This window comes from Dipteris shenzhenensis, chromosome 4 (genome assembly GCF_047967505.1).
Source record: "Dipteris shenzhenensis isolate YYH24624 ecotype China chromosome 4, Dip_SZ_1.0, whole genome shotgun sequence".
NCBI classification, from domain to species: domain Eukaryota; kingdom Viridiplantae; phylum Streptophyta; class Polypodiopsida; order Gleicheniales; family Dipteridaceae; genus Dipteris; species Dipteris shenzhenensis.
The window spans coordinates 40,191,267-40,203,183 of record NC_141599.1 but is presented as its reverse complement, the minus strand read 5'-3'; the positions used below and the strand labels follow the sequence as shown (position 1 = coordinate 40,203,183).

The 11,917-nt window shown below is 43.4% G+C and overlaps 1 protein-coding gene across 1 annotated transcript; it reads left to right on the top strand.

Moving 5' to 3' along the window:
• Positions 1 to 670: 670 nt before the first annotated feature.
• LOC147902855 (pentatricopeptide repeat-containing protein At2g39620-like) lies at positions 671 to 5,082 on the top strand. Its single transcript, XM_087373852.1, has 3 exons — positions 671 to 967; positions 1,047 to 1,111; positions 1,204 to 5,082. Exons 1-3 carry the CDS (start codon positions 733 to 735, stop codon positions 4,609 to 4,611), a joined length of 3,708 nt encoding a protein of 1,235 aa, XP_087229978.1. The 5' UTR covers positions 671 to 732; the 3' UTR covers positions 4,612 to 5,082.
• The last annotated feature ends 6,835 nt before the right edge of the window (positions 5,083 to 11,917 follow it).

Sequence of the window (11,917 nt, the reverse complement as noted above, 5' to 3'; positions counted from 1 at the left end):
GCACTCTATGCTCCCCTTCTTTTATAATGCTCAGGCTATAATGCTCAGGCTGGAAGCTTCTAGATGTGGAAGCCACAGGCTTCTTCCAGAAGCCTCACCCAGCGCCGCGCAGCCTTGATTAATCGCCCTGCGCCCTTTAATTAATTGCGACAAAACTCTCGCTGGGGGGTCCTATTTGTATCACCTTATTCATGTATTTGTTGTGGACTTCAGCTTCCAAAATATGGACATCACAAAATCAATAATAAATCACCACCCGTGACACTTGCACGGAGGATGGGAGGACCCTATGTAAAGTCTCATGTCCACTATTTTACTCGTTCTCTTTTGGTCTGCCCTCAAGGTAGCCTTAGCATCGGTGTGATTTTGGCAAAGCTGAAATCAGGCATTTCTTGAATTTTTGGAAGTGCATTTTTCCTATTGGCTCTTCTTCATTGGACTTGAATGCAAACTTTAAAGTGGTGGACTCTCTCTCTCTCTCTCTCTCTCTCTCTCTCTCTTCCCTTCTATATCTACGCACGATCTCCACTTTTTTACCCACACGCCCCTTCTCTCTCTCTCCTAAATGATTGAGTATCATTCACCTTGTTTCCTTAAAGAATTGATAAAATAGTAGTAGTTAAGTGCTCCAAAATGGAAAACCTGCAGCAAATCTAGTGAGTGGAAGTTCTGAAAAACCAAAAATTTAGTAATTTGTTGAATGTGCGACTCCCTTCTTTTCTTCTCACGAAGATGATGAACCTACTCTATACAGGAGGATGCAGAGATCCTTGTCATACGTTTGAGGTAACCACAACGAAACCACGCAGCCTTATCGTCGCTCAGGTACATGGCCCGGGGTTTCTTTGTAGCGAAGACCCACAATTCTACTGGTTGGCAGTTCATCTGCGCAGGCAATCAAGCCCTCACTCTCCGACGGCTTTCCCAGACGACAGTGCACCGGCGGTGGAGAAGTTTTGGCATTCAGGTACTGCTTTCCTTCACTGTATTTTTGCCTCGGTCTGCTTTTTTTCCTTCGCCTTCATATGGGTCTTCATGCCGCGCAGGTATTACAGGGACAGAGCGCTTACGGAAGGAGTACTTCGCGGATCGGGACGATCGAGAGAGCAAAGTAAGCGTGCGACGAATCTGAGCTGATTGATTTGCGCAGGGGAATTTGTAGATTGGCTAGTGTGACGAGCCTCTTGTGAATCTTAACGACAGAAAAGCCCAAGATTTCCAGACCTCAAGCATAAGGAGTCACCATGGATAGACGGGTACAATTCTACAGACATGCTAGAGAAAAAGCCCAAAGCATCCACCCAAAACCGTGGCTTGGTGGAGGCGTCTCGAAAGGCTGGAGTAAAGGTCAATGCACAAGGACTGCAGGTGAAGAGTAGCTTCGAAACGCTTGACGTAGAGGAGGCACTCGCGTCTTTGGAAGGAAGGCCCCAGCCGCCTTCGGTCCATAACCTTACATGCATATTGCATAAAATCAGAACAAAGAAAAATCTACTGTATACAAAGCGCTTGTATACCTATCTGCGCAAAAATGGGCTGGAAGATCATCGATCTCTTGGGAACTACGTCATCCCAATGTTGGTGCAAGTTGGAAGCATGTGGGACGCTCAGCAGGTTTTTAACAAGTTGGTTGAGAGGAACGAGTACTCTTGGAATTCTCTCATCTGGGGTTATATTGAATTCGGAGATTCAAAGCATGCCCTCTACCTTTACCAAAAAATGCAAGAGAATTTTGTACTTCCTAGCAAGTATACCTTTGTCAGCGTACTGAAGGCTTGTGCAAGGCTGAAAGATGCAGAAAGAGGTCGACAAATACACGCCGACATAGCCAGAAAGGGCCTGGAAAGAGATCTTTTTGTTGGCAACATCTTGGTGGATATGTATGCCAAATGTGGCTCGCTTGTGGAAGCATGGGAAGTGTTTGACAAGCTGCCAGTTCGAGATGAAGTTTCGTGGAATGCAATGATCACAGGATATGCCCAACATGGGCTTGGTAAGGAAGCCCTGAACTGTCTAGAACAGATGCAATTGGAGGGTCTCTTTCCAGATGCTGTCACATTTGTTTGCAGCTTAAAAGCTTGTGGCAGCATAAGAGTCATAGACAGGGGCCGAGAAATACATGCCACAATAGCCAGAAAGGGGCTGGAAACAGATCTTTTTGTTGGCAACATCTTGGTGGATATGTATGCCAAATGTGGCTCACTTGTGGAAGCACAGGAATCGTTTGACAAGCTGCCAGTTCGAGACGAGGTCTCATGGAACGCACTAATCGCAGGGAATGCTGAGCAGGGGCTTGGTGAGGAAGCGCTGAACTGTCTTGAACAGATGCAACTGGAGGGTCTCTATCCAGATGCTGTCACATTTGTTTGCAGCTTCAAAGCTTGCGGCAGCATAGGAGCGATAGACAAGGGCCGAGAACTACGCGCTGAGATAGCAAGAAAGGGGCTGGAAACAGAACTTTCTGTTGGCAACACCTTGGTGGATATGTATGCCAAATGTGGGTCAGTTGCTGAAGCATGGGAAGTGTTTGACAAGCTGCTAAATCGAGATGAGGTCTCATGGAATGTGCTAATGGCAGGATACGTGGACCATGGGCATGGTGAGGAAGCACTGGACTGTCTTGAACAGATGCAATTGGAGGGTCTCTCTCCGAATGCTGTAACATTTGTTTGCAGCCTGAAAGCTTGTGGCTGCATAGGAGCAATAGACAAGGGCCAAGGAATACACGCCGAGATGGCCAGAAAGGGACTGGAAAGTGATCTTGCTGTTGGCAGCACCTTGGTGGATATGTATGCCAAATGTGGCTCAATGGTGGAAGCATGGGAAGTGCTTGAGAAGCTGCCAGGTCGAGATGGGGTCTCATGGAATGCACTAATTGCAGGATATGCCCAGCATGGTCTTGGTGAGGAAGCGCTGCACTGTCTTGAACAGATGCACTTGGAGGGTCTCCCTCCAAATGCCATTACATTTGTTTCCAGCCTGAAAGCTTGTGGCAGCATAGGAGCAATAGTCAAGGGCCGAGAAATACACTCCGAAATAGCCAGAAAGGGGCTGGAAAGAGATCTCACTGTTGGCAGCACCTTGGTGGATATGTATGCCAAATGTGGCTTGCTTGTGGAAGCACAAGAAGCGTTTGGCATACTGCCAGTTCAAGACGAGGTCTCGTGGAATGCACTGATCGCAGGCTATGCCCATCATGGGCTTGCTGAGGATGTACTGAAGTGTCTCGAACAGATGCAACTGGAGGGTCTCTTTCCAAATGCTGTTGCATTTGTTTGCAGCTTGAAGGCTTGTGGCAGCATAGGAGCAATAGACAAGGGCCGAGAATTGTATGCTGAGATAGCCAGAAAAGGGCTGGAAAGAGATCTTTTTGTTGGCAACACCTTGGTGGATATGTATGCCAAGTGTGGCTCAATTGCAGAAGCACAGGAAGCATTTGATTTGCTGCCAGTTCGAGACGAGGTCTCGTGGTATGCAATGATCGCAGGATATGTCCACTATGGGCTTGGTGAGCAAGCGCTGAACTGTCTCAAAGAGATGCAAGTGGATGGTCTCCCTCCACATGCTGTCATATTTGTTTGCAGCTTGAAAGCTTGTGGCTGCATACGGGCGTTAGACGAGGGCCGAGAAATACACTTTGAGATAGCGAGGAAGGGGCTGGAAAGAGACCTTGTTGTTGGCACCACTTTGGTGGATATGTATGCAAAATGTGGCTCGCTTGTGGAAGCACGGGAAGCATTTGACAAGCTGCCAAGTCGAGATGAGGTCTCGTGGAATGCTATGATAGCAGGACATGCTCAGCATGGGTTTGGTGAGGAAGCACTCAACTGTTTTGAACTGATGCAACTGGAAGGTCTCTCTCCAAATGCTGTCACATTTGTTTGCAGCTTGAAAGCTTGTGGCGCCATAGGAGCGATAGACAAGGGCCGAGAAATGCATGCCGAGACAACCAGAATGGGGCTGGAAAGACATCTTGCTGTTGGCAACACCTTGGTGGATATCTATGCCAAATGTGGCTCACTTGCAGAATCACGGGAAGCATTTGATAAGCTGCCAGTTCGAGACGAGGTCTCGTGGAATGCACTGATTGCAGGATATGCCCAGCATGGAGAAAGTGAAATGGTTTTCCATATGCTTGAAAGAATGAGAGGAGAAGAGATAAAGCCTAATGGCGTCACATTTTCTATTGTCCTTAGTGTTTGCAGTCACGTGGGTCTAGTGGACAATGGCCATAATTACTTTGAGGCCATGGGCAGAGACTATGGCATCACTCCAACTATTGAGCACCACAGTGGCATGGTTGATCTCTTTGGCCGTGCAGGCCAATTAGACAAGGTGTTAGCCGTGGTGAGGAAGATGCCTTTCCGTCCTGATCTTTGGGTGTGGCAGACCGTGTTGGGTGCTTGTCGAAAGTGGGGTAATGTGGAGCTTGGAAGACTGGCCTTTGAACATGTAGTGCAATTGGATGAAACGGATGCTGCATCTTATGTCTTGATGTCCAACATCTTTGCAGATGCTCACATACAGGAGGAAGGGAATGAGGTCGAGGCAATGAGTGTGAAAAAAACAAGCATGGAAGACGCCAGGACAGAGTTGGTGGACAGACAATAGGGGCATTGTGCTTTTTTTTTTTGTGAAAGTTGCATTGTCCGGACACCACTACCCATGGATAGTTTGTTGTTGCTGAGCTGCAGGACACAATTGAAGTTGGGCGGACTCACAATTTTTAGCCAATGCTATAGCGACGTCAAGTGGAGGGCTTGTGCAAGTGTATCAAGTGTCTCAGCTCCATATGCAACTCACTTACAAGCCACTGCACTGGAAGGACAAACGTGACCTCCTATTTGGATATACCACCTGAGAGATTCATCAACACTCATGGTCATACTCGGCAAATCTACCAATGCCATAGGTTTTTGATCCTCGTCAATTGGTTCAGTGGGTTCTAATTCCACCATGTTAAGCCCTTGTCCCCCTTATAATGGGTAATTGGTCTGTATAAAAACCTCCACCTCTTTACTCTTCTCAGGTTAAATAACGATTGGTTTACATGTATCCACACAAACCTTGGTTTCGCCATTCTTGTTAGGCGCTCTCACCGTACGAAAATTTTCCTAAGGCTTAAGTTGATGAACCCAAACCTTGGTGTTGTCGAAGGACTTTGTGCTAATTTATTTTTAGTTTCAACCGACTTAAATCTACGAGGCCTTCCCTGCTGTACTACATAGGACAAATCTTCTTGACCGTCCAAGACAGGCTGCGACCTGGTAGAACTCCCAATGGGTAATGACAAAGGAAAAAGGTTCTAAACATGTTAGGGTAATCATCTGCGTAGTCTCATAGGTCATAATTTTAGTGCCAAATCCTCCATGAAGGAGCACTCTACTAGGATATCCTTCAATTTCTTCCTCTATTGTTGGAGCCCTTATATCCACCACATGAGGTAACACTGTCAACAGACTGAGGTTATGTTTCCCTTGTTTAAACCAAAGATGAAGCCAATACTCACTGACATTGAAGAGAAAGGGTTAAGAACTGCAGCCAATTGATATTTTATTTCATGGTCTAGGGCTATGGATGCAAAGCTTCCCTTCGTAGAGTGGCTACTCGTTCAAGATAAGTACTAACAAAACTTGAAGAGGAACTCGATATTTCCCTGTCAGAAGAATCAGATAGTGGTGAGGTATTAGATAATTGTGAGGCATTAGAATGGTTCTTCGACCACATGCTACTTTTGTTCCACCATCTATTGTGCAAAATAAGGTTCCATTTCAAGAGGTTTGAGAAACCTCCAAGGACCCTCAAATGCAAAACAAGGAGAAAGGGGTAGTAAATGATAAAGACCAACCAATCTAAGATCGCTAAGATGCATTACCCTCGTCAAAATTTTTGAAGGGTATTAGGTTGAAGAAAATCAATAGAAGCCTATGATCTATCGGATGATAAAGAAATTCTAATACAATCACATGGAGTAGTTTAGAAACCGAGTTCTTCCCTACTAGACTTGATCTTTGCATTATCCTCGGGGGACAATCTTATGCAACATGCTCTTGACCATGGCACACTCTGCATAGTGGAATGTCTTCTACTGGCTTTTTGCCATTAGGACAAGTCTTAATTGTGTGACCTAGCTCCTGACAAATGATAACAGATCTTGTGTGACCTAGAGCTTGCTAGGGTCTTGCACTCGACTTAGGTGATGGATTTAGCAGTAGAAGTCTATACTCATTAGAGGGTTGCTTATAAGTCATCACTTGTATAGGAAAAAGTTTGCATGGCCTTAACCACAAATTGGATGGGTGATTGGGGGACAGTAATGTAACACGTTGACTTTGTGTGTCCAATCATCTTGGGTCCCAAATATTTGATATGACAAATGGTACCTATCCTTTGGCTGCCTGACTGAACCATCTCCTTGGGAGTGGGACATTGATTCTAGTAATGCCCATAACCTTTGCATATAACCACCAAAACATTACTACATTTCTCCTTAGAAGGATATTTGCGGTCTTGGCTTTTATCCAAGTTAGCTGCATGCCATTCGTTTTCCTAATCATAGCATCAAGCGACTCTTTTCTAGCCTCAACTCAAGACTAGCTGGTATAGCATTAGGAATTACATCCCTGCATCACATCCTAGCTACCATGGGTTGATAAATCTTCAATAGATGGTTGACTCATTGGTTGAGTTGCCATAAATTGCTGAGCATAAGATAGCATCTGTTGGTGTGACATAGGACGTCATACAACAGCTTGAGTCATTTGGAATTGAGATACGTGGGTAGCCACTTTGTAAGGTAACCAAGGATCCCACACGGGATTTTGGGCCATTACCATATGAGGCAAATTGTTCGTACCATGTTGGACTCCCATTTTAGCAATATCCTAGTTACCTGCTATTTTTGTAGAAGCATCTATAGTGGTGGGTTGTTGCATTCTTATGTGGAAACCCACATCCATTGGTAAACCTTTCACAGACCACCTCACTTGTTCATCTTGAGCTGTTGGTGCCATCTTCTTTCCAATGATTTTTTTCAATATGCTAGCTTAGATCTATATAGCTTCATGAGGCTTCATGGCAAGGTAGAATTACTCCTCCTTAACTTGATCAATATATCCAAATGTTCAAAAATCTTCAAGAAATATGTTCTTAGAGCGTCACAAGTTGCAAAGTGACTTGCCCCAGGCTGAACATACCTATCAAAGTTAGCTAGGAAACTCCTAAAATCCTATGCATTTGTACCCTAATTATTGGCCAATGCCACTGAATTAAACCTAATATATCCCCTTTAAAAAACTATGACAAATGATAGAATGATTATTAGGCATGGCTGATTGCAAAAGGTGGTACTAAGTTGAGGGATCTCAATAGCTATATAGATTAGTTTTGGTTCTAGATTTGGAACTACTTCACCTAGTTGTAAGTCTTGTTCATGCACTTAACTTTCTTGTGCATGACTTTTATGAGTGTGGGATCTAAGGCACCTTAGCTAGTTTTAAATGACATCTTCTTGCTCTTTCTTATTTGGACTCAACCTGATCCTCACCATCTTGAACTGGCTCCAAGGGTTTAGGCTTCTCTTGAGTTATCTACATTTTATGATAATGGTAAATACTCATTCCTCACCCATATATTGGATAAACAATCCTTCAAATTCTACCTAAAGTTAAGACCTGACAACTAGTAGTCATATAAAATGCATACAAGTACTCAACAACTCATAAAATCCCAAGGCTCTAGCAGATTCATAGTACAAATGCTTAGTCAACACAATAGGCTTATTTGACGTGGTCTTCTTAGTCTTTTTCTTTGTGATCCTAAGGTAGTTCCTATTTGATGATTCACAAGAAATGGAATTATGCAAAACATTATCTCTTGATGTTTTAAACCAAGCCACCTTGCATTCCTCAACAACAATGCCAAAAAAAGTATTATATGGTGCACTTGGCGTTCAAGGGCATAAACCCTGACACATCACACTAGCACTGTGGACTTGGTAACTTGCCTATAAAAGTTCCTTGCCTAGTAGCCAATCGTCATTATTGTATATAGATGTATATACTATATATAGCTAATCAAAGCATAAAAAATAACTTGACATTCCAAATTCCATTCAAACTGGTCTGCACTTCTCAAATTTGTTAAAGGTCTCAGTAGCATATGGAAGTTTAAATAAACATTTTATAGTTGCTTATTCTCCCAATAAATATAGTCAACCATAGAAGGGTTGGGACACTAAATATATCAACATGACATTCCTTCTCAAAATTGCAAAAAACTGTTTCGACAACTTTCAACAACAAAATTTGATGGTGCATCAAGAAGAACGTGAACTTACCAACACTTTTCATCCTTGGGCCATCCCCATATAGACAGTTATGTTTTACCAAATGCAAGTGTATAATGGTTAGTAGAAACATGGTGAAGAGAGAGAGAGAGAGAGAGAGAGAGAGAGAGAGAGAGAGAGAGAGAGAGAGAGAGAGGGAGGGAGGGAGGGAGGGAGGGAGGGAGGGAGAGAGAGAGAGAGAGAGAGAGGGAGAGCGAGGGAGAGCGAGAGAGAGGGAGAGAGAGGGGGAGAAAGGGGGAGTGAGAGAGAGAGAGACAAAGAGAGACAGAGACAGATAGAGAGAGAGAGAGCTTTCAGATTTTGACAATGATGACTAGAACTTTGTCATCCATTATTGGTATAATAATGAATAGAGTGGTAATAAGAGAATCTAAGATTAGGGGTGATTCCTCCTTGGCTTGAAGATGTTGCAAGAAGAACTCTTGACAATATGGGGAAGGCTTCAATAACTCAAGCATCGTGATATTAATATTCATATGGCGAAAGGTTTCCCCATGCTTGGATCATCTCTAAACTCAAGTACTTGATGGTACTTGGCTCAATTTAAGACTTTCCCATCGAGGCTTCACTTGTGTTGGTTGACTGTATGACCAAATGTGGATCCAATGCTGGTAAGTCCTTTGTGGGTACTTTCCTTGGAATTCCTCGGCAAGCTTTGCTGCCACTTGTTTTTTCTCCTAATTGAGCTCTTTATCTTGAGGGGGGCCCTTCTCAAGATCCTCCACTGGGCCTCAGCACTTGGAGTCGATTTTCCTTTTCTTGGCATTGTTCTTGAGCAACTTGATGTGCTACAATTAGTGCTTGCACTTGGCCTTGGTATGGTCATGTTTACCATAGAATTATCATGAATTTGTGGCACTCCTTGGTTTTTTCCTTTTTTATTCCTGCATTTTCATTTGCCTTGCTCAAGATTTGGTGGGCATCCATCTTTTGGCTTGGTATCCTATGTTTCTGTCTAGACATCTGTAGTGCAGTTTTTGATGTACCAACACTCAGAATTATATTTGGAACAACACCACTTCTTGCTTGGAGCACGTTTACTGGGGTACCCAATTCCTTTAAGGCCTTCTTGAGCTTGGACTTCAACTTGTCTTTCTTAGGTGAGGCATCTTATTCATCACTTTCTTGTCCTTCTTCTTGGGTACAAGATTTAAGGCCCACTCTTGCTTAGCTCAACAACACTTCATACGGATTGATAATTTCTAGGGAGCACAAGTCCACCTGAGTGCAACTCATAATCAACCAAGCACGAAGTAATTTTTCATTTAGTGGTGTGCTCATATAATTAATGAGGGCCCGCGTTGGCAAGAAAAGTTCTAGATAGACTCAAATCACTAAGCTTGGTGTGAACATACTCCTCATTAATATGTTGTCTAAACCTCTTGAGAAAGTCTTAGACATTTGCTGCTAGTCTATGAAATAGCCAATTGAAAATCGGTTGGACCAATGTTGGGTTGTCTTTGCCAAAGTACAAGGAAATTAATTAATATTCTTCTCCTTGGTGGTGGTGCTAGTGATATCAAAAACTCTTAATAAACTCCACAAATAGCTATAAGGAGCTTCATCATCTACACTCTTGAAATTATAGAACTTAGCTTTGATAGGTTGTGGTGCCTTTGTTTTAACAGACATCAGCTCAAGATTCTCCAATCGTACTAGTACCTCGATAGTGTGGATCATGGTCTATAAGGTCAAGCGGTCATGGACATCTCATCTTGCTCTATGTCGAGGTCCAACACCTGTAAGAGCTTTTGGTATGTCCAGTGACATTCTAGCCTAGGTAGGACGTTTTAGTAGCCTAATTATCCACTGGAGCTGGATGTCCATTTCTTCCATGATGGAAACTGTCAATGTGGACATGGTTGCCATGTGCTGGACCTATTCCTCAAGTACTATGACACTAGCAATCATAGTTGGTTGCTCGTGATCCAATATAGCTTCCGAACAGACTTGCCTCCAATCCAAAGCTAATCTTGTAGCACATAGTCCGATTTTTGCATGCCATCCATAACTTGGTTTTTGCCTCACCTCCATTGCATGGGTAAGTATTCTTTGTCTTAATTTGAGATCCTAGGCTTGTTTAGCCTTAGGGCTCATGCCTTTCAAGCTGAAGGCTACGTTCATGGCTTGGCTCATGAAGGGACTTGTTAGACGACTCAAAATCTTGGCTTTGTATGGATGAATTCTTTGAATCTTCATGCCAATGCCTTGAGGACTCTCCCATGAAAATACACTCGGGAATTCTCATGCAAACCTCAGGGATCTGGCTCGCACCTAGTGTTGACTTGGGATGTCTCATGCAAACCTGAGGGACTCTAGCTCACACCTAGTGTTGGTGTCGATGCCACCTCATAGTGTGCATGGCCAAGTCTTCTCCATCCTCAAACTCTCTGCACTATGTGGGCTGTGCTACTTCCACTCATTGCCATGGACAATTGATCTCTAGTTTTGATTCCATTCTACCTTCCATATCTGAGTTTTTCCAACTCCTTTCATCTCAGTGCAGGTGTTCTTCTCTCTTAGATGCATACCTTTGGCACCTTTATAAGTGTGTATTAGACATTGGTCAAAGCTTGAAGCATCATGTAGGTTGCCTAGCTACACTCTGATACCCATACACTCGTCTTTAAAGACCACAAATTGTCCTCAGACACTCGAAGGTATCTTTTATAGGTAATATGCTAATCCAAGAAACTGTTGTAGCTAATCAATTGTCAGCATGAACTTGCTACTCTCGATGTCTATGCACTCAATTCTAAGACTGCTATGCTCAATTCACTCAATTTCCCACTCATATTCCCAGCACATTTGAAGTATTTTCCCATCGCTCTCGGTTGACCAATGAGCACCGTGGCTGGATGCAAACAATGCTTGGGTGAAAGACTCCCTCTCTTACACTCTGGGTTTTCTTGATATATAGAGCCTACTCAGTGCTTGGGTGTAAAAGTTAAACATCAAAAGGTCCATCATAGGGCTTTGTGCTTCATGGGAAATTTTATATAAAGACAAGAAAAAGTCCATACATAGAGGTAAACGCGAGCATTGCAAATTTGCAGTAAATAGCCAAGATATCAAACCCAATTCTTGTATTACAAAATAGACCTCATCCTATTACAAAATACATAGCTACAAGATGATCATGAAACAACTAGAGACACACACCGACTCCCACATTGGCTTGAGGCACTACACTCACTAAAGAGTAGAAAGGCTTCACTTGGACTCATATTACAAGACCAGTGAAAGGGTGAGTAAGAGCCCTTAGTACATAAACTCCAGGCTTCACCTAGAATCATATTATAAGACCAGTGAGAGGGCGAATAAGAGCCCTTTCTATAGCAAACTTCAAACTTAACTAATTTAGGAATCTAGACTTAAGTCAGTTTTGGTAAACCGCCTTTTGATTTTGGACCTAGAAACTCTCAAAACCACTGCAAAGGATTGGGCCTAGGGTGTGGCATATGTTGGCTCTTCTTGGATGCTCTCGATAACACTGCTCGAATTCTCTGTGGTAGCTCTTGGTTCACCCATGGCCGGTTACTTGGATCTGACTTACGTTGGCCGAGTAAC

Bases quoted from the DNA above. Each gene is read 5' to 3' on its own strand.
- LOC147902855 (XM_087373852.1), top strand. From the start codon at position 733: ATGATGAACCTACTCTATACAGGAGGATGCAGAGATCCTTGTCATACG. The intron at 968-1,046 runs GTACTGCTTTCC...CATGCCGCGCAG, and splicing joins GGAGAAGTTTTGGCATTCAG to GTATTACAGGGACAGAGCGC. The intron at 1,112-1,203 runs GTAAGCGTGCGA...TCTTAACGACAG, and splicing joins GGGACGATCGAGAGAGCAAA to AAAAGCCCAAGATTTCCAGA.